This window comes from Wasmannia auropunctata, unplaced genomic scaffold (assembly GCF_000956235.1).
Source record: "Wasmannia auropunctata unplaced genomic scaffold, wasmannia.A_1.0 LD336069.1, whole genome shotgun sequence".
In the NCBI taxonomy this organism is placed as follows: Eukaryota; Metazoa; Arthropoda; class Insecta; order Hymenoptera; family Formicidae; genus Wasmannia; species Wasmannia auropunctata.
In genome coordinates this window covers 2077927-2100502 of record NW_012026821.1, presented here as the reverse complement: position 1 = coordinate 2100502, position 22576 = coordinate 2077927, and the positions used below count along the sequence as shown (strand labels likewise).

At 37.9% G+C, this 22576-nt stretch overlaps 3 protein-coding genes across 3 annotated transcripts; 2 read left to right on the top strand and 1 right to left on the bottom strand.

Annotated features, from left to right (window-relative positions):
* Nucleotides 1–132: 132 nt before the first annotated feature.
* Nucleotides 133–12786, bottom strand: LOC105450108. Its single transcript, XM_011689765.1, has 8 exons — nt 12617–12786; nt 8868–9145; nt 7938–8338; nt 7578–7655; nt 4549–7215; nt 4034–4117; nt 2477–3385; nt 133–2151 (listed from the first exon to the last, which is right to left on the bottom strand). Exons 1-8 carry the CDS (start codon nt 12765–12767, stop codon nt 1944–1946), a joined length of 4776 nt encoding a protein of 1591 aa, XP_011688067.1. The 5' UTR covers nt 12768–12786; the 3' UTR covers nt 133–1943.
* Nucleotides 12787–14968: 2182 nt separating this feature from the next.
* On the top strand, nt 14969–17311 carry LOC105450106 (enoyl-CoA hydratase domain-containing protein 3, mitochondrial). The gene is made up of 6 exons (XM_011689764.1): nt 14969–15154; nt 15460–15525; nt 15976–16149; nt 16238–16425; nt 16565–16725; nt 16973–17311. The coding sequence occupies exons 1-6, from the start codon at nt 15104–15106 to the stop codon at nt 17200–17202; spliced, it is 870 nt and encodes a 289-aa protein (XP_011688066.1). The 5' UTR covers nt 14969–15103; the 3' UTR covers nt 17203–17311.
* Nucleotides 17312–19692: 2381 nt separating this feature from the next.
* LOC105450105 lies at nt 19693–22088 on the top strand. Its single transcript, XM_011689763.1, has 3 exons — nt 19693–20028; nt 20917–21060; nt 21188–22088. Exons 1-3 carry the CDS (start codon nt 19845–19847, stop codon nt 21421–21423), a joined length of 564 nt encoding a protein of 187 aa, XP_011688065.1. The 5' UTR covers nt 19693–19844; the 3' UTR covers nt 21424–22088.
* The last annotated feature ends 488 nt before the right edge of the window (nt 22089–22576 follow it).

Sequence of the window (22576 nt, the reverse complement as noted above, 5' to 3'; positions counted from 1 at the left end):
CAATTTTTCATAATTTAAAGAATTAATAATTTTTTTTATTAATTAAAGAATTAAGATAAAGAAGGTTGCATTGGGGGATTATAATTCAATTAAGGTTTCCTTTTCCAGGAAACTCGAGAACCGAACTTAAAATGTTAAATTGTATAAGCGTCGCAATTTATTGCACTTGCAAAAATACAGTTTAGGACGTACATACATAAATTATGGCTATTGCATACAATTAGTTCGAAATGCATTCTTCCGAGTTAGACGTCGAGTCAGTTTTATCAAACGCTTATCGCAATGTTACTCTTTGGTATACGTTACGAACACCAGAGAGTCAACGTACTTGACGAATCACTCTTGTTAGAATCGTTACAAGTAATCTTTGATTAATACGGCTTGTAAAATGTTATTTAATCAACTTTCTCACATCTCATTCAAAACTTTGAAAAAATAGTTTTCCTCTTTCTTTTCAGAATTAAAAAAATAGGATGTTTGAAATTGATACAAAAATGGTATAGATCGAGCAACATCCTTGAATTTAAAATCCATGTCTTTGTTCATGGAAATTCGAGGAAGTTTCCATTTTTCTTTTATTTATCTCAAATCGCGAGATTCCGAATTCTGTATATTCTCCGGAACGTTCCGTATATTATTTCGGCTTTTCAGCATGTGAATGTAATAAATAATCGTTTCTTATCGCATTTAAGAATAAATATGAAAGGCCACTTCGTAAGATTCAATTGTGCGTTCCTATATAGTTGCACATATTTAATTTATTTATATAATTAATCTCCTTTCTCGCAATATAATCGTGATTAAGACGTCTGTCTTTGTTAAGATTGACAGTTCATCTTCTACGCACATTGTCGACGGCATTTCGCATTTCCTCGTTAACGACACATTAATTGAGCGAGCGTTGATGCTCGTATCGGCATGACTCATCTAATCACTAGCGATTTTCTAATCTTATTTTACGATCAATCTTGTTACACGACATTAAACATGAGAATCCTGTGAAGACTAGGCGAATTAAGCGAGTTGATAGAAATTCGCAGAATTAAATGTTTAAAATTTTCGGGAGATGTTACTAATTAATATCTAAGTCATTTAACGAAATATACAATTAAATTCGAATATAAAGCACAAAGAAATTCACCTCAATATATTTTAATTTCAAATAATAATCCGTGTTCCTTAATTAGTAATTCGTCTCTCACTTCTATAAAAGGGATTAAACTAAATATATAACAATTTTAAAGATCGTTACCTTTTACGCTTTTTACGAGATGTATATATTAATATCAATTCTTTTTAATTCTCCTATTTTTAACAGGAAGTATATTTGCATGATTCTCTTCACTTGTATAAAAAGCTTATCAAAAAGTCGCACTTGTGAATTTGTAGAAAAGGGGACGGACTCCGCGATCTCTCGGCGACTCTCGGTGTACGCGTACATACATCATGTGTGTTTGTGACGAAAAAATGCTTATCAAATATATTACTACTAGACTACTCAAACATAGCGAGCAAATCGACGCGTTGTCTACAAAGCGGACTAAAGTAGATTAAAAAAAATTCTCTTCTCCAATGGTATAAAAACGCTACCTCGTAAAAGTTACTCTCGAAACTCTGAGATTTATAAAAGCCGCTCGAATTGTACAGCGCTCTATATATTATCGTGATAAGGCAGTTAATCACCTAACAATCTGACAATATTTTCAAAACAAGCTCTTTCTCTCGATCTCATAAAATACTTTCGAAATTACAAATTAGAGCGTATTCTTCTCTTCGGAAAACATTGGTATTCTCGAAATTCGATCTCGAGAAAACCTTTCTCGAAATAAAAAAAAAATGAATGTGTTCTCTTTCATCCAGAGAATATCTTCTCGTTAATATTTTCTTCGTCGTTTTTTCGGATATCAAAGTACAATACGACGCTCGGAAAACGATGTTGTGTCTCATAACGTGAGCCTTCTGACGCCGCACTCGCAGCAGAATTTGGCGGTTTCTGGAAATCGCTGACCGCACTCGTGACAGAATTTGGACATCTTGCACTTGATGGCCGTTTGAGTCGGCGACGTCCTCTCATTCCTGGGCGGGTCCTCATCGAGGCGATCGATCACGTCGTTGGCGCTGCGTCCATGGTGCGAATATTTGCGATTTAAACTGGGGGTACAAATTAAATTGGGCTTGAAGCACGCGAGAAGCACGGAGAACGCAAATTTGAGAATGGACGATGATTAGAGATTAAAATTGTTGGTCGTTAAAAAGCAAGTGACGGAAGTTTTAGAAATTTTCATATCTCATTAAATGAAATTTTTTCTTTATCATATTAAACTATAAATTTGGATAAAAATCACGAAGTAATAAATTTAGTTTTTGTAAAGTTTTTCTCTTGTAATTGTTCTACTCTAAGATTTATTTTTTATTTAATTATTAATTGATCGATGAAAGTGAACGATGAAGATAAATAGCCACTTTAAAAACCAACCTGCTATAGGCGGAGTCGTTGCTGAGCTTGCTGTGATCCTGCGGCTTGTAGCTGTCGGGAGAGGATAATTCTTCGTCGCTGATCAGACTGCCGTTTCGCCGTCCGTCGCCGCCGGGGCTGGACAGGTCGAAGGACTCGTTATTGAGGAAGGATCTCAGTCCGGGGAACGCGTCCTCCTCGAAGGACGTCATCAGCTCGTCGAACATCGAGTTCGATCGCTTGACGTCCGGCTCCGAGGAGGACATGATCGAACTAAGACTGAGGTTGCTGCCGGACAGGGATGAATAATTATTGTTTCTCTGATTGAGATTCTGATCCGACGACCTCTGACCCTCGACGAGCCTGGAACCTTGAACCTTCCTCATGTCGCCCCAGGTCTTCCTGTCGGTGGCCGAATTGATCCTGGGCGCGGACGAGGCTCGCATCGAGCCAGATCGGTTTGTTAACGGTCTCGTATTTTTCACCGTATCTTTGTCGAAGATCTTGTACGGTCTGTCGGCGCTAACAACCCCGCCGCGACGCTCGTCGACGCCCAGTGCCTTCGATTTGTCGATAATGACTCGTCTGCCCAATTCCCTGACGGGTTTTGAGCTCGCGGAGTCTGTCGTGTTTTTGCCCGCGAGATCGGGCTTAAGGAAGACCTCGCGCGAGATCGAGTTGGTCTCGGTGGAGTCGCTCGAGAAGTTGGACAAGAGATCGTCGAACTCAGTGGGCGGCGCTATGAGGGACGACCTCCTGTCGGAGGGAGGATATTTTACAAAGGCGGAGGAGTGCGAGAGAGGATAAAGGGTATCACGAGTTTGTTGGACTTTGGGATTCCCCGTCATAGACTGATCGCTCGTGTCCGACAGTAGGTCGTTCATCTGCTGCTCGGCCAGCAGGAAGGGATCGTAATCCTTGTGTGTGCCGCTGAAATTAGAATTTGATTAGTACAGCCTTTAATTCTACTTTCGTGCCAGGAACTTTCTTGCACAAAACAGCAAACGCATACGAACACAGTGCAATATGCGTGACGACAAAGTATGGTTTTGCCTTTAATATTCTACTGCAGATGAGCTGTAGACGTGTGCCAATCGATTTTTCGAGACAAACATTTACAAACCGCGCATGCAAGCACGGACGCGCGTGGTGCAACATTATCCAATCTGCTTGTTGGATATAAATTATTTTTTGAGAAATTTAGAATCAATTTTCCTCGAGTTAGTTTGCCGCGAGTCGCAGAAAATAAAAACTAATCTCGCAAAAAATAAATGGAACATTATGGTTAAAAAAAAATGTTATTACAGATATAACAGAATTTTAATCAAGGGTTATTCAAGGATTAATTATTGGAATTTCAAAAATTACGAAAAATAATAATTCGACAGATACATATATTTTTTTAATAAAGAAAAATTGATTCTGAATTCTGCAAAAAATTTTTAATATCTTCTATATTGTGACCTGAACTAGACTAGAATATAGATCATCAGCAATTAACACCAATAAGATAAAATAAAATAACTATGTCCTTCTCCCCTCCTCCCCCCACACTGGTTCCAACGTCCTGGAACTTACGTTCTAGCCTTAAGCACGAGATTAAAGTCCGGCCTTCTGCGTACATAATTGCACCATGCGGGACGTGTCTCCAATTCAATTTTCCTACAATATTGTTGACACATTAACTACCTAACAGCTGTCTTACTAAAATATACGAAAATACGATAAAAGAAATAGAAATAGAAAAAAAAACGATTCTACCATTTACAGTGCGATCAGCAATGCCGATTCTTTTACCAATTAAATTGCAATTTGCACAAACTTTTACACTATTTAAATATCAAATAATGTTACAATATGTGACTCATAATCAATTGTTTTGCGAAATCAGCATTGAAATATTTTACGCTAATCAAACAGTCAATTCCTACCGAAGTTGTGTGCTTTACTAAATATGAATCTATGTTAAATAAATACTCTAAAAGTCTACAGTACAAATAATATTAACACAATCTAGAGAATAATATTAAGAATATTCAACAACGACGATTCTACTTATAACGCTATAGTTTCCACTGTTTTCTTATCTATACCTTTGATTGATTAAAGGTGGATTCGGGACGGGAGGGAGGATACGGACCCTAGGATTTCTCTTAGCAAGCCTATATTCCGCGTGATACGCAGGACAGAGATCGGTCAGTCTGCTCCGCGACATCTTGGAGGTCCTCTCCCAGTACGATCTCTCGGAATCTTCCCTCGTCTCCGCCGCGTCGCTCTTTATGTCAGGTAAATCCCTGAACACTTTGCTCCGTCTGAGACTGTTCGGTCTGATTATCTCTATGGTCTCTCGTTCGTAAGCGCAATTCGCCTCGGGCCGTCTGACGCTCGCGAGCTCCACGAATTCGATCGAGGATATCAGGGAATCGGTGCTGCCGCGAAGAAGATTCATACTTTCCCTGATTCTTTGCTTCATCTCGACGGAATCGACCGGCCGCTCGCGCGCGGCTCTCCTAGTCGCGCCGCAAGCGCGTCTTGGAAAATTCACGCTCGCGTTCGGGAAGATTTCGTTACCGCATCGCCGTGGCACCTTCGCGTAGTCGTTCGTCGACGTGACTGATGACCCTAAACCATTAGCGTCTAGCCCGTTACGTTCCCCGACACGCGCGGTATTATTATCGCTACCGTAATCGAATTCACTGTCTACATTCTTCTTGCGCAAACCTTCACCTGTCGTAACTTCCGTTTTAATGATTGAACGGCCGAGGAGCCGTGATTTATCGTTCGAACAGCTGTTGTCTGAGTCCACGTTGAAGTCTGTTTTTCCATCTTTCGTGTTGTTCACGATATTTTCAAAGTTATCAGAACTGAAGTCTTTTTCTTGCCTGCTATTTTTCACATGCAAAGATGTGTTATTTGTAGGTGCGGTTAAGTAATTACCAACAGCAATTTCCGAATTTTGTGGAAGCGAATATACTTCGACGTTTAATCTCGTCAAATTTCTCTTAGGCTTTTTATTACGGATTAAACCATTCTCGTATCTTCCATCATCTATTTCAATTTTTTCAGCATCTTTCGCACGATTTTTTTCTGGGCTAGCAATCCGACAGGATGCAGGAAATGATATTTCTTTAATGTTTTCTATTAGATCTAATGAACAGCTATTGCTTTGACACGCAAGCATTTCGTTCTCAGGACTCGAATTACAATCAGCTTGATTATTGCTATTGTTTAAAGGTATTATCTTATTTATGTTAGGTTGATCGCATATAAAAGTTCCTGTATTTCCTTTCAATTCAAGTGAATTATTGCAACATATATTACTTTCGCATTGTGACATTTCGTCCTTACAATTCGTAATATCTATAATATCTTGACTCTGATCAATAAAATTCTTTTTTTTCGATAAATTTGATGCAGTTGGAGGCACTTCGTCAAATAAAGAAGATTTAATTAATTTAGATTCGGATAAATTTTGCTCAGTTTCTTCGATATATTTCGTACTTTCAATAATTCTCTTATCCATTGGCACTTGTTGATCTTTCTCATCTTCTTTATAAACATTTAATTTATTTAAATCTGCATCACCTACACCATTTATTTTTACAGTTTGTTTTGTATCTTCAATATTTGTTTTTATTTTTTCAATGTTACATTCTACTTTAGTCTCTTCATAGCTCGCTCCTCGATTATTTTCCTTTTCACTACTTATATTAAGTTCTTCTGTTTCGTACGATATCGCTTCAATCTCTTCACTACTGATTTTCTGAATATCTTCTACATTTTTATCATTTTTCAATTCTTTTATTTTACAGCCTACCATAGTCTCATCGTCTTCTTCATCTTTAACGCACATTTTTAACTCTTTCACTTGTGCACTTCTAATTTCTTTGTCGTTCGCTACGATTTCCCTTTTCGATTGCTTTTGATCAAACTCACAGATTTTATCTTCCCTATCTTTCAAGTCGTTCGCTACGGTTTCCCTTTTCGATTTCTTTTGATCGAATTCGCAGATTTCGTCTTCCTTATCTCTCAAATAAAACTCCACACGAGGACTGTGCTTGATCGGCTTCCATTTGTTGTGAAAAATCTCCGGTGGTTCAATATCCTCCGAGTCTTTTATCAAATATGTCTGATTCAGATTCTGGATACCGTCTAGCCATGTGACGTCATCGTTCATTTTATCAATCTCGCCGTCCTTGTCGTCGGTTCGAATAAAATTCTTTTCTGCAATCGATAAATCTTCTTCTGTCCTATTTCTATTTTCATTTCCTTCCTCTCGATCATATAGCCGCTCGAGATCGAGTGGCTGGAAATTATGATGAGTAACAGTCTGAAGATTATCCTTCTTACGACTAATTTGCTTCCACGTCACCAACTGATCGTTCTTTTGCGCATTCGTGTGTATCCTATAAGGCTGCACAGTTATTCCTAGAGTCTTATCGTTCACGGCGACATCGTTGACTCTCGGGTGACCCTGACTTCTAGCGGAAACGATGTTTTTCTGCATTCTAGCGGAACAGGTTTCGCGATTTCTCGCCTCATCGTTTTGAATACGTTGAGAGATCGTTTCGCTTCGGTCAAGTTGTTTTCTGACCGAGGCGACTGGCGATGTGATTTCGTTGGAGGAGACCGGATCGTTGATCCTTGGTCTCGCAGGAGGTGCGGGAAACGTAAGATGGAGAGAATGACGGGATGATATCGCAGGATGGAAGGATCGGCAGGACGTTGATGTCGGTAGGGAATCGTGATCTTCCGTTGGCCTGAGGAGATGGAAGCAGGATCAAGGGCACGTGACTGATAGTCATCAGGAGAAGGTTGTCAAGGTTGAATAGAGAATAATTTTATAAAGTAGATAATTGCGGAGGAAATATTTAAAACACGTGTACTTATGTTTTTAATCAAGTGTTTTTGTTGCAAAATCAAATTCGAATATTTTTTTATATCGTTCAAATTGTCTCGATTAATTTTAATCACAGAATGCTTCTATAAGCTGCCTTATCCTCTTTCCTTCTCCTCATGGGTAGTACTAAAATCTATATCCTACATTCTATGCTTATTTTATCTTATTACAATCGGCTTTCTACATTTTAAGTAATATATAAGAGGTTGAGCAAAATCTCACCTATTCATACGATCGGCAAGGCGTGATTTCATAGGACCGGATGAGGTAGGGGAGTCCTTCAATTGTCCAGGACGTCTCCTGTAAAAGTATATCATAAAATAATTGGACACCATAAGATCTAATAAATCAGGAAATTTTTTGTGCAATATTTTATAATCTAAATTGCATAAAAGATGAATATTAGGGACATTAAGAGGAAATTATGGATGTATGATATAAAAAAAAATTGATTAAACGTAAACAAAAAGTCCACGAATTTTTTTTCTTTTTTTTTTTTGGAACAATTATTACGAGTTACTCTCTTTCTGCAAGCGAGAAAACTCAATTTGCTACTGAAAACAGCACGAGAATTTGACTTACGCAATAGCAGGTTTCTGCTTGACAGATTCTGCTTGACTCTCTCGATTGCAAATAACGCTCGAGATACTCTCCTTTGGTTTAATTTGGAGCACCGGCGCTGACAATGAAGTCTTGGCAGCCTGGTTCGCCGCCGAGCCCGGACTGTACTTCTCACGATTGATGGCTCGCCGATTCTTCAGGGCTGGTGCCCTGTAACTCATACGCGCCTCTAATCGCTCCTTCGCCAGATTGGTCGCCGGGCTCACCGGCATCCGGGTGACTCTGTCTTTGCACCAAGCCACATGACGATCATAGGCCTTGATACCGAATTGCCGGTTGCACGTAGGACACGTGCCCTTCTCGTTGGCGCGTGTCGGTGCGCCCGACAAGGTCAGCGAATTGCTTTGCTTGTGCGAGTCCATCTGAAAGAAAACAAATTGTAGAAATGTGAAAATTTAGTTATAAATAAAAAGATATATAGAAAAATAAAAGATATTTTGTACAACGAATTGTACAAAATTGGAAACAAAACTTCTTATCTTCAATGTGAGAATCATTCCTTTCTATTTATCTTTCCGCTTTGAAGGAATTCGCTCAAAATTATTTAATATAAAATTTAGTTACGAAAAAGAAAGAACGTTTCTCGAAGCATTGGAATTAAAAATAACATATGATCCTTTAATTTAAAACAATCACGTAAAATTAAGACAGGCAATAAGAGTCTAACACGCAGAACTTCGTGCGTAAAAATTTTTCTTTAACATATTGAATCGCTGAAGAAAGGCTCCTGAAGGAGGCTGAAACGTAAGAAAATTTTGTATGGATATGTAACACATTTAACATATGTTGAAAATAAATTTTTACGCACCAAGTTCTGCGTGTTAAACTCTTATTGTCCATTTCCTGATCATTATGGAATTTAACATGCAACAAAATCGTAAAAGAACTCACGACTTCGCCGCGCGCCTCGCGGATCGTCTGCAGAAAGTCGTCGTGGGTCTTCTTCCAGGTGGACCTGATCGTCCTCTCGTCCTGGTGATGCCGCCGGACCTCCTGCTTGGGCTGGAATTCAGCCAGCTCGGTGCCCTGGATCCTCTGCTTGGCCGAGTCGAAGGGCTTGCGCTTCTTGACGGCGGCGCGCTGGCATATCCTCGCGTGCTTCTCCAACGACTGCGGCATGAAGGTCCGCGCGCAAATCGCGCACGGCAGCAAGATCGGCGGCGGCGCATCTGCGTCCATTTACACGGTCCAACAATTAGTGGGCCCCCGCAATTTAAAGTCCGCGTAATAATAGTAGATGTTCTATATACGTATAGATGTTTTCTTTTTCTTTCCCTACGAGCCAAGCCACGAACTCCGATCCTGGTCGCCGGCTGTGTCTAATCACCGTCAAAATGATTAGCCCGGGAGACCGCTATTCTCTCCGCGCGATTACAAACCCGCTTTGAGGTCTACAACGTGAACGTGAGCGCTTTCTTTTTGCCAAATTAATAAATGCTACACTTTCATTTTCTTTTTCTTTTTAAATGTTCCATATACGCGACACTGCGGTGTCTATCCCCGGCATGTTAATACGGAGAATCTGACTCACCCCGTGCTAATCGCTGTTCGCTCTGACAGAGGCCACGAATCCGCGGATAATCGATATTTTCGCCGACAACATCGAGAGATCGCCAAATACGACGACAGAAATACGTCACGTCAACGAAACGCGCGCGCACACGGTAAAAGGCGAAATCGTGTAAGTGCGAAATATGTGCTCGTCATCGCAATCCATCTCAGATCGATCAAATTTAATTTTAAAATTAATATTCAACAGTTTTATTTTCCGAAATAAATACATTCTGCAAAAATCCCCTGTTCTAAATATAATAAATTCTATTATACAGATATTATATTTATTATATAATAGATACCTTTTATTTTTCCAAGTTTATTTCATCGATTTTTTGTTTCTCGAAATAAATAGATCGTTGAAAATACATTCTTAAAAAATCTCCCTTTATTATAATATATTCAACATATAACGTTGATAGTGTTAGATATTATATTTGTATCATACGCTCTTATCTTTCCAAGCATTAATTCCGTCGATAATCTTACTTTCTTCCCGCGGAAAAAAACGCGAGACCTCGGAAGCATTGCGTGGCGATGCAACGATGCCGCGATTGGAAGTATCGTGAATCTAAATTGCAAATTGCACTTTCTTCGATCGCCGCGGGTGTTGCGCAACGACTAGCTACAGTGTTCTCGCCTTGCGAGATCACTCCGAGAGTGCCCCAGTTAATATGAGCTATGCGTTACGAGATAACGCCTCTATTCAATGAGCCGTTCATTTTTCAAGACGACGCGAATCCTACGTTTCCTCTCCTATGGAAATTTCGTCGTGACAAACAGATCGATTCTTGCTTATATCTTTGGCATTGCGTCACCGTTCCAAGGAAAGCAACGAATCATTTCCAACACGTCGCAACGAGATTGTAAAAAGTAAATAAATTGTCCACGTATGCATATATGTATGAAGTTTTTATTTACTTTCATTAGACTTCCACATTTCCATATTTGATAAAAAAAATCCTATTTTATTTTTTTCTAAATCAAAAGAATATCTGGGAACTTTTCCCTATCTTTATTAATTCACCAAATAGCACTTTTGTACATTCGAAATAAGAAATAAATTCAAAATTGAACAGAATCGTCGACAATACTCCGCGACAATATTTCTGCAATATTACGGGCGATTTTAATCGCGCACTCGTCAGTCCCGCGCGGCTTTTATTATCCGATCGAATCGAGGGAGACTCTCGCTTTCTCAGTTTCATTAAGCCGACCGATTCTCACAATCAGGTGCTCGTGTCGCGCGGACGCACCTGCGGCGCCGACTCGCGCGGCCGCGCCGCGCCGCATCGACGAGGACGCCGTGGACGCCGGAGAGACCGAGGGGGTCGCCCCCGCGATTCTCTCGGCTCTCTCGCCTCTCGGGCGAGCAAGCTTCCTTTTTTAGGCGTCACCGCGGAGTTGCCTCGCCGCGCGAGTCACGCGTGTCCCCTATCCGTCACGAGCATACGCGAGAGTATCCGTTCCTTCCGTCCTCGGATTTTTCTTCTCTTCTCTTTCCCGCTCCCTTCTCTCTCTCTCTCTTTCTCTCTCAAGTAAAGAGATACAATTTCATCGCCTGTATCGATATTTCTCATTCGTCAATTTTTTTCGTAGATTCGAAGAACGGATGATTAATCGAATAGGTCGCAGATCGAAGTATAGCCTTCAATGCCGATGCGAAGCGAGACAGCCGCGTCTTTTAAATACTAAATCCGCCAGGAGAATGCGGGTCACCGTATTTGCCTTCGTTCGCGACGCAGATTTCACGTCATTATACATACATACAACGTGCGTGTATTACGATCGCATTATTATTCATGACGCGTATAAAATCCTTTTATCCCGTATAGTCCATTATATCGCCCATTCCATTCATATCGACCTATTTACGATTCCTAATTTTATTCAAATTTTTTTCTCACTTTGCTAAATTTTCGCTTCCTACTTTTCCAGCTGATCTTCCGAGCGACGGCGAGAGATCTCCGGCAATTTGCGTGTGAAGGCTTAACAAACAGCACGACGCTATTTAATGATCTCATTGCGTCGAGACTGCTTAACGACGCCCACAGGCGCGATTGCTTCTGCTTGCGTTTTGCTTGCGGAGTCGCGCGCGTTGTAAAGAAATCGGCGAAGGTTTTTTTTCTTTTCGACGTCACAGCTATTGCCGTTTTTCTCCCGTCCTCTCTCGCCTAAGATCGACGGGACTCTTTTAATGCAATTGCTAAGTCGGTGCAAATTGATCGGTATGTATGCGGCGGAGGTGCGCTATTACGATTCTTATAGCCACTTTTAGACGCGCGCGAGTAGCAGAAAAATAAATATTTTCACCGATATGTAAAAGTGTGAAAAAGTAATCGACTCCTTCAGAGTCGAGTAGCGAGCCTGTTCGAGGAATGAGGTAATAATGATTAATGATAATGCGCAGCTACTGAATCTATTCTGCTAATTTAAAACACTTTATAAGTCACCGTGCAATTTATTTAAAGAGAAAGATGAAATATAGTGTAAGAAAACGGAGTTGTTGTAAAATTATTGTAGCAAATTTTAATATATTTAAAAAAAAATCAAATTTTCAAAAGCAATTCTAATTTCACATGTGGCGATAGTTCTGTACTAATTGAAAATATATTGGCTTTATTTTGATTTAGAAAGTAAATTTGGATATCGACTTGTGTCTGTTTAAATGTAAACAAGCATTTATATACGCATGTTAATATATATATATAATATCAGCAGCAGCAGCATTTAACATAATTCCGAATATTTCAACCTACGTTAATTTTCACAGGAAATTTCGATCGCGTTAAAATTTATCGCGCAAATATTTAATATCCATTAACTAATGTTCTTTTAAATCATACGCGTCATTAACATTACATTTTTCATTCTTATCGCTAAACACACTTCGTGAGACCGATGTAAGGACCAGATAAGCATACGGAGTACATTCTCGTTCCCGATCATTTCACAATTTGTCGATCATTTAAAAGCTGACTTTAAAAGACTTTAAAGCACTCGCGCGAACAACACCCGACAACTCGACAATTCGACAAATAACGATATTATTATGGGGGCGATGTTGAAGCGTAGGACGCGCTCACCTTCCTCGGGAAACAGCTCGATTCGAATCTCGCGAACGGATGACGGTGGACTGTTATCGGCCCCGTCGTGAAATAGGATCCCGTCGTGGAACGGGGCCTCGTCGTAGAACGGGCCCCCGTCCGCGAGTCTCTTCGGGACGCAGCACAGCATCTGATTGCGAGCGCATCAAGGCACCGACTGAGGGAACGCGCGACGCGCGAGGTCGGGGCCGGCTCTTGTAAGAGCGCGGCGCTCTTACAATCGCTGTAACCGCGAGTATCTTCGCGACGGAAGTTTATTTTCGGCCCCGACTCGCCGTCTCACAAAGCGAATCTCGCTCCTACTCTCGCCTCTTTCTTTGGTACACCTTGACTGCGGGTAAACAGTGTAAAGTGGAAACCGTAAGAACAATACATTCGATGGATTATATTCTCTCCGATAAATGGAAAATTTTAACGCTGCTAAAAACGCAACACGTGGTTCTAATCTCCTTTTAAATTACAGACAATAGAAAATATCGCTTATTATTTAACATCCTATTATTAGCATCCTCGTTATTAAATTTTTTTTATTATTATTATACAAAGACGCAAATTTGCACGTCTTCAGTTGCTGACGCGAATAAAAACACTTCAAAATATGTATAATAAATAAAATTTTAAATAAAATTTTAATGATTATTTCTTTCTCTCCATACAAAAATTTGCAATTGTCCCTTAGAAAAAAAGCTTCTCCTACTCTTTCTTCCATAACTACATCGGTAACCACAACAACTCTGTTTACTCTATGTAGTACAAGTAACACAAGGCAAAAAATAAATTGGAAATTTTATTTTAAAAAATGAGGAAAGTGTTTGTCAAAACAATATTTTAATTTTTTTTTCTTTTAAATCAATTGCTCAAAACAATTGGACAAAATGAAGCAATTGCAGATGTTCATGATGTGTGAAATGCTATTAAGACTACAAACTTTATTATCTACCACGTGCATCTTCCTCGCGCCCTATTCCACGCGCACTTACAAAATCTGTCTTAAAGCCGCTCCCTATTACGAAATAGAGGTCGATAGCTTCTCCGCCGTCGCGGTTCCCCGCGATACTTCTCGTAACTGTGCACCGGTGGCCGCGGCCGCGCACTGTTTACCCTATAATTAGAATGGACGGGGACCGTGCAAAGCGAGTGCGCCGAAGAACCGGAAGCGGACGGCGACGACGATGACGGGAAAAGGCACGGGAGAAAGCGGCACCGGCCCGGGGATCTCTCGAACTCTGTTCGCCGCTCGCTCGTCGTAAATATGCCCGCACGACAATGCACACTCGCACCTACTTACCCTCAGCTTCAGCCATGTTCGTCGTTAGGGGAAACACTGGTCGTTATGGGAACGCTGTTCCCTCCTTCGGAGAACAGCCACGAAGCTCGAGGCGGGGATCGCACTGATCGCACTGCGCGAAACCCTCTCGCAATATTTCCTATAATATGATTAAATCCGCATAAAAGGAACTCTCTGTATGTGTGAGTTCTTTTACAGAAAACTGAAAAGATGCATCAAAAAATTTCAGAATTTCAGAGCTGCACAATATAAGTCGTTGTTGAAAAATAATGATTTACATAAAACTATAAGGAAATAATTAAAGGTTAGCGAGGATATTCGCAGAAAAAATCTAAATCGTAATAAATATTTAATGTAAATGTTTTTAAAAAAAGAAGAAAAGAAACACACAGAGAGCTCAAGTAGAAAATAATTTTAAGCATATCAATATTATCCTATAGTATATTTTTCCTAATATATTTCATGATACATATGTATTTACTTATATTTCTGGAGTTTACAGAGTGTAAACTGTCTGTTGATCTCATTTTTAAAATTTATTTATAATTATTTTCTTCTTTTTTTTTTCGAATGTTTGTCCCTTTAAGAGCACGCGCTCTTTAAATGTCAGACTTTGACAGCTGTCATTCAAAGAGATCTGTTCAAGCTGTCTACAGCCCGAGAACATACGCGTCAGTTGATTGCCATGTATGCGTCAAACATGTACAGATATACATGGTAGATAGACTTCGACCAAACGCCGATTAATCTAATCCGACTAATCTGTAATTAATTCGATTACTTATTGTAAAATATTTAGCTATATCAATATTCTTATCTCGACTCATCACTCTCGTATCATCACTCTCGACTCTCTTGAGATTAGTCAAGCCTTTTCTATTTTTACAATTCATTATTTTATTTTTTGATATATAATTACAAACTTTAATTTAAAAAAAAAGGCTTCTTTGAAATTTCGCGGGTTTGTGACGGACGCTATGTTATGTATTATTATATCGCGTTACGATGTGTGACAGGCTAACCTTCTTCAACGATAAGCGCTGTTTATTATGCCTTGGGATCAAGTCTCACGTCAGTATAAGTCGGCGTCGAGTTCAAAGTACGCGATACACCTCGCATCAAACTAACCTAAATCTCTTATCTAAAATCTCGTATACAGGGTACAGTGTCGTGACGAAATGATAGTCATCTCGAGATTCGTGATCAAAAACAGTCCCGCTGTTTCCCAGGTACTTCACGTTTGTAATTACGTGTTTAATCCAGAAGAAAACTACATAATTACATAATGTCTGTACGACTACATCATCGTTTGCGATTACATACGTTGCACGTGCGTGCGCATATGGAATTATTTTATTTGCAACATGCTCAACGCTGATTGGCTCGTGAGAATATGAACAAATCGCGGGATATTTCAAACAGCGCGGAAAAATTGAATTTCTCGCTACAGCTACTTTTTGCAATATTATCGATATACATATAATTATAATTATCAATTTAAATTGTTAACCCGTAGCATTGTTCAACGTTGCAGGGAAGGCATATCGCCAGAACATTATCCACCGAGAAGAAATATGTGGAGACGACTGAAGGAAGCGGGGTAGAAATATTATTTTTGTTACTCTTTCCAACGTCTATTTTTACCAATATAAATTAACTTTAATCTTAGTTTAATTTACTTTTCATCTTTTTTTAATTCTTAGCATTAGAAAAAGATATAAAGTAAGGTAAACCCAGATTAAAATCCACATGATAGAAATAAACATTACAATTATATTCTTTTATTATGTGTAATTCCTGTGCTGACTATTATATTTATCAAATTTGTTATAACTTAAAAGCTTAAAACCCTATATTTTAATTATCATTATTATACGAATTATTTACAATGTTTGCTCATTTGCAATTTAAACAATATAATCATTATCAAGCTTTGCTAACTTATAGTCCTAATTCTATTTGCAATTATGATCCAGAAACTCTATTAATTATCACAGTTATTTATAGTTTTCGTTACTCACAAGAACAATTAACTTGTTTCCACAATCAGGTCAGAACCATCTGTTTGAGCGACTCTTCTTCACTCAACTCCCTATCGCTGGAGATGCTGAAAACCTTGGTGAGAGAGATCAAGAGGGACGAGGACAACAAGGACCTCCGGTCGATCGTACTGACGTCCGCGCACGGAAAGGTGTTCTCCGCCGGGCACAATCTAAAGGAACTGGTTCGTAGCGTTTGGTCTCACTTCTGTATGAGTTCCTCTTCGCATTTCGTCGAACAGAAAAATAGTATCATCGGCTCGCATCGTTTAGACGGTTGCGAACGCCAAGTCCCACAAGGACGTGTTTGAGATCTGCTCGGAGTTGATGCGGGCCATCAGTCAGAGTCCGGTGCCGGTGATCGCGGCGGTGGACGGTTTGGCAGCCGCAGCCGGCTGTCAATTGGTCGCGGCGTGTGACATCGCGGTGTGCACGGAAAGAAGTTCGTTCTCCACCCCAGGGTACTCTCGTGAACTTACTCTTTGTTTATATATTGTCATATAACCATATCTTATTAATATTATCTGCTATTAATTATTGTGTTTCTGTATTATTGAGTGTTGCTAATTATTACAATTTTCTATCCGACGCTTTTCGCAGAGCAAATCTCGGAATATTTTGCTCGACACCAGGTGTACCGCTGGTGCGGAATGTCCCAAGGAAGAATGCGATGTACATGCTCTTCACGGGATTACCCATTTCCGGCAAAGAAGCTTACGAGTGCGGTCTCGTTAGTAAAGTCGTGGCGAACGACAAGCTTGGTGAGTCATCATCGAAAAATAATCGAAACGTTATTAGAAACATTCAAATCGAAAAAAAGTAGACTGATTCTAAACTGTTTAGAAATTATTTAAGAAACGTAAGAATTTAATTTTTGAAAGAGATACAAATATCTTCTTTTCCTTTATAGTTTTTTTTCTAAAAATTAATAAGGAAATAATAGCAAACGTTTATGAATTAACTTTGCATTTATACGTGAATATTTTTTGTATTTAACTTCGATTTCAGACGAAGAAGTTCGTCGAATTACAGACGCAATCAACGCAAAGAGCCGCTCGGTCGTGCATATCGGTAAAACGTTTTTATACGAGCAAATGGCTCTTGATATATCGACAGCGTATACTTTGGGCACCGAGAAAATGGTAAACAATCTGAAAATGAGAGATGCGCAGGAAGGAATACAAAGTTTTTTCGAAAAGAGAAGACCGAATTGGTCGCATGACTACGAGAATAATTAATTACATATATCTGTATATTTTTTTATGCGAACCTTTTTTACAGTTGATATTAAGTGATACTTTTTACTTGCGTATAATTTCAATAATAAAATAATTTTTAAAAACTATATTTTGTATGCAATTTACATCCCTCTGAACAATGTCCATAGTTTAATCCATTAATCACGTAGAAGTCATAGAAAATCATTGTAAACACGATGATTAAGCGTTATAGAATCAAAGTTCAAGTAGCATTGTTCTCGTCGTAAAACTTAATTGAAAATCGTTGAAATTTTTATGTCATAATGATTTCAAAACCTTCCGTGTATTTATAGAAAATTGCAATATTTGCATATTATCGATAATCTGGAGTATCCTAAATTAAACATTCGGTTGTAATTATTTAATTATATAAATTTTTAAATATCGCGGAATTTTTTTAAACGAAATCTGTTATATTATTTAGAATAAAATACGAATTTCATAATTAAAAAAAGTTGGAAAAAAATCAAAATTGTTTGTAGCAGCAATATTTCCTGCTATTATCGATCATTAATTAATTCTCTTTTCAAATATTTAGATTGCACGAGATCTGATGATTCAATTTTATGTAAAACAAAAATACGATATAGTTATGCAGAGCGAATGCGTATATATATAGAAAGTTTTGATGGCATATCGAATTATCGAATTATCGAAGACAGCAATGCTTACGAGATAAATCCAAAAGAAGAAAAATCCACACTTATTTTTTCCTCATTACATTTAATAAACAAACTAAATGCAATTATGCATATATAAGAAACTATTTATAATACTGGCTAATAAATATATTAATTGAAAATAAAAAAGTATAAAATTGATGGCTTAATTATGTAGTTAAAACTATTTTTGTCAAAGAGAGAGTTTATATTCCAAGTAAAAAAAAATTAATTAAGGAGATTTATTTTTAAGTATGAATTCTTATTCGAAAATAAACGATTTATTTGCAATATTATTAAATTTGTATAACAAAAATCATAACGAATTTACGTAAAAATTGATACTAAAATTTCGTGTAAACATTCTGTTGACTATATAAGAAGTCAAGTTCATAGATCAGATAAGTGTTGAAAGAGAAAAGAAACATTAATGTATGTTTATGTTAATCCATCTCATAGTCGTATCAGTATCATAGCGATTAACCTATATTTAATGTTAAATGTTTCCTTTAATCTTTTACTGAAAAATATGCAATTATCTGAATCTGCTTTTGTATGCTTTATGCAAAGATTATTATATCGTGAAATGTATTCCGTGTATGCATTAAATAACGTTCAGTACGTGAAAATGAGTGAATAGTAATATGGAAAAATAGAATTGTTGTAGTATTTTTTATTTACTTATTGTTAGTTATATTTATATTTTAATTTCATTTATCTTTTTTTATTTACCTTTTATTTATCTAATGGTAAATTTATTTACCTAATGGCTTGTAATGCCTTTTATTTATCTATTTTCCAAAAATCATTTTATCTTTAAAATATTTTTCCCTTTTGAATTTTTGAACTTCTACATAAATTATTTATTTCTGTAAAAAGATAAACAATTACAAAAAAGAATAATTATCAATAAATCCTATATTTTATCAAATTTCTCATTTAATGAATTTGTCTGGCAATCGCGGATTAATTAAAACGGATCAATTGGAAGAATATCTAAGTATATAAAATCGTGCAGAAAAAGTATATGTATATATTTATCACTCGAAGCTTGTCCAATTATCCGCTTTATTTAAATGCGATAAACAATACCGGAGTAAAACATGATTGTTTACATGCATATCATTGATGCAACTGTCCTATTTATGATAACCGACAACCGAGAAATATTTATCAAAAGGAAAGGAACGTCCGCCGCAAGATTCGTGAAGCGAGAAGCATGAACTTCGTTTGTTCGCGGTCTCGTTTTGTAAATTTGTCTGTTGCGATAACGCCTTTGCCCTTGATCCTTCCCGAGAAATCTTCGTTTGTGGTCCTCGCGTCAGTTTGATACGAAAGATGACGTCGGACTTTCAGTGTTTCTATCTGATAAACGATTCGTCCCCGACTGATGTTCTCGTTCGTAATAACAGGCGTAATATAATTCTTCGGTACAATTCGACGGTATCGAAACACGAGTATATTTAGACGTTTGAATGTTTTCTTCTTTTTCTTCTACGGTATCATTCTACCGGTATCGAACGTGTTTGTCTTTTGAACTCTCGTATCGTTATAGCACCGGAGGAGTCAGACTACGACACTGGGGTTCTCGTTCACTGAAGACGATAAAGGTCGGGACCGCGGTGGTCGGGTAACACGTCAGAGCGAGGAGGATCTTCGAAGTCTCGAAGGCCGCCGATACGCCGCTCTTATTACGGCGCATTAAAAAAAAAGCATCTCTCTCTTTCTCTTTCCTCGTCCGTCTCGGTCCCGCTATCTCGCTTTTTCTCCGACCGAGCTTATAAGTGACGACCGCCGTCGCGCCGGGGAGCAGTAATCACGTTGGATTATTCTGGAATAGATTCCGAAGCCGAAGTCGAAGCGACGCGCATGCATAGCGCACGACGAGTCGCAGATCGCAAATAGCGGACGCAAAGCGGAAGTACCGGTCGACGACAAGGACTAGGCTCTCTCCCTTGGTTGATGACTCTTACCGAGACCATCATCGCTGGCGGTTGCCCGAGGCTTGAGGCTTCCCGGAGGAACGAAACTCAAAAAGCGGATCGGGACAGGAAGAGAGGAAGCGCAACGCGAAAGACGAGCCTGGCACCGCGAAGACGATTCACGAGAAGGCAGATAACGGAATTGCTTTTCGAGAGTTGCACCGGTCAGTTGGCGAAAGAAACGTAGAAAATATATTTTTAGACGAGAGCGCAGCTTCAACAACGTTTTTGCGAGCCCCCCCCTTGAATCCGCTCGTTTTTGCGGATTTATACAAAATGAGACGAAGTGCACATTCGAGCCTCGGACAGCGAAAAAGAGAACAAATGGAGTGCAATCGAGACTGCAAATATAAACGTTATCATGTCAACTGGACGCGCGATCCCGATTCGTTATTGCCGTATGAAAAGGAAATGTACTTTAGCGGCAATACTGATGGCGGTGGCGTAATTATCATTACGAGCGAAGATCAAAGCTGTAATGATATGAAAGGCATGATAGCGGGGGGCATAAATAGCTATGAATGTATATAGCAGATCGTACAACCCACATGCATACGCACGTACATACATACATGTATACATTAGCCGCACTGTTATTGTTTTGATTCGTCACATGACCAAGTTCGACAGATATATTTTCCCTTTATGTGGCATTTATTAATAACCACTAAATTAAGTAATTTTCTCTCTTGAGATTACTGTAGAGATACTTCTTAATAGTAAAGCATGCATCGCAATTATTGCATGATGTACCCAATCGATTCAAACTTAAATTCAATTATAATAATATACGTGCAAAATAACGTTTAAAATTACTAAAGTAATTTTAATATATCATCAAGAAGTATTTTAACATAAATAAAGTATAAAGAGAGAGAGAAAAACAATTTAATAATCATTAATAAATGTTTTATAAATTCGATTACTACGAGAAGAATTATATAGAATATTAATTGCTTCGAAGTAAAGTATATTAACTTTGATTTAAGAGGACACGATGATTTTAATTACTTGATAACAAGTCATTTATGATAATATTTATTTTCTTGCAGACTGTGAAAAAATGGCTTCCATTCCGCAGGGTGCTTTCGCAGCGTGGAAAGTTCGCTGTAACGAGGAACTCGCTGTTTCCATCCCTACGATGGATAGAAAAGAGAAGAAGGAAAATATATTCAACCCGAGACCTCCTTTAGAAGGTAATATACATATGTTTTTATTCGTGTTTTAAATTCATATTCAATTTCAGACGGAAACGTTTTATTTACGTCATTTTATCTTATTTACTTGGACCACTTTGATTTTACTGATTTATTAAATGTGCAGGTTGGGAGTTGACACCGCTCAAGTACAATAGCAAACTAATGAACAGCATTTGGGGCCTGTACAATCGCTATTCAGTGCACAATTTTAAGAAGAACACTGACGCCGAGGAGGGGGCCCGCGGTGGGGTGGCCGCGGCGATCTGGGGCACCATCTTGGAGAGCCAGCCCCAGGCCGCCAACGTCGCCGCCGCCACCACCGCGGAAGCCCACCAGATCATGACCGGGAATCGCCTCTAAACACGACGCGGCCACGTGACTTCGAAAAATCATTCGAAAATGATAGTCGGGAATGAGCGCGAGTTATGCGCATAATTACAATATAAAATGGGGTAATAAATAAAATAAAAAATATATATGTATATAATTTGTATATGCGTAATTACTAATATATATATGGAGAAAACGTGTACACAAAAGATATATTAGTAATTACCGAATTATGTGTATATACAAATTTTATGATAGCTCTAAATGGCCATTTGGGCACTTTTGCTATGAGTTTTTGCCTCGATTACGTTATTATCAAGTTATTTCAATATCGTTGTCTATAATATCTTTTTGTTGTGTCGTTCTTATTGAGTTGTTCGTTTTATTCATTTAAAAACCAGATTTATATTAGAATAAGACAGCTCAAAATTAACTGTGCTATTATTATTGTATCGCAATAATCGGAAACTTTTAGCAGTATTTAAATGTTCCATTTCGTTTAGAAATTTTTTTGAGATCGATTTATCCTAAGATGTTCAATTTAAATGTCTCCAATTTTTTTCGCATAATTATAAATATTTGCGTGAAAAATATTAGAATAATAAATATAGTGATTGATAATGAATTATGTGATCGATTATGTATTATTGTAATAAAATAAATAATAAATGAATAAACTAGAAATGTCACGCGTACGTATATTATACCAATATAATACCATACTATAATTGAAATTAGATTTAATTTTTAAATTTTTTATCTCAAAATCCTTTGACAAATGAATTTTTTCCGTCAACATCTTAAATTGCTATTGTTCAACTAATTTAGGGTTATCTCAGTTAAATACCTATCTATTTAAATAGTGTTTAATTCAAAACAAAAACCTTTTTAAAGAGAGAAAAGAAAATTACTATACAATATCGTAATCTTTATCCGGAAAAAAATTGTTCACATAAGAACATATATAAATATATATAAACATATATAAAAAATATAATTATATATTTTTATATGTTCTTATATAAAAAATTTTTTCCCGGGTAGTATCTTTAGTATAATAAAAAAATGAATAATTCTATTTACGTAACTATGTAAATTATGTAAACAAATTATTATAGATATTAATTTTTAAGTTAATTAAGGATTAACTTAATAGCAAAATTTTCGAATTATAATATAGTAT

Bases quoted from the DNA above. Each gene is read 5' to 3' on its own strand.
- LOC105450108 (XM_011689765.1), bottom strand. From the start codon at position 12,767: ATGCTGTGCTGCGTCCCGAAGAGACTCGCGGACGGGGGCCCGTTCTAC. The intron at 9,146-12,616 runs GTGAGCGCGTCC...AAATGGACGCAG, and splicing joins CGAGCTGTTTCCCGAGGAAG to ATGCGCCGCCGCCGATCTTG. The intron at 2,152-2,476 runs GTTGGTTTTTAA...TTGTACCCCCAG, and splicing joins AACGACTCCGCCTATAGCAG to TTTAAATCGCAAATATTCGC.
- LOC105450106 (XM_011689764.1), top strand. From the start codon at position 15,104: ATGATAGTCATCTCGAGATTCGTGATCAAAAACAGTCCCGCTGTTTCC. The intron at 16,150-16,237 runs GTTCGTAGCGTT...CGCATCGTTTAG, and splicing joins GGCACAATCTAAAGGAACTG to ACGGTTGCGAACGCCAAGTC. The intron at 16,426-16,564 runs GTACTCTCGTGA...CGCTTTTCGCAG, and splicing joins AGTTCGTTCTCCACCCCAGG to AGCAAATCTCGGAATATTTT.
- LOC105450105 (XM_011689763.1), top strand. From the start codon at position 19,845: ATGACTCTTACCGAGACCATCATCGCTGGCGGTTGCCCGAGGCTTGAG. The intron at 20,029-20,916 runs GTCAGTTGGCGA...ATTTTCTTGCAG, and splicing joins GCTTTTCGAGAGTTGCACCG to ACTGTGAAAAAATGGCTTCC. The intron at 21,061-21,187 runs GTAATATACATA...TTAAATGTGCAG, and splicing joins CCCGAGACCTCCTTTAGAAG to GTTGGGAGTTGACACCGCTC.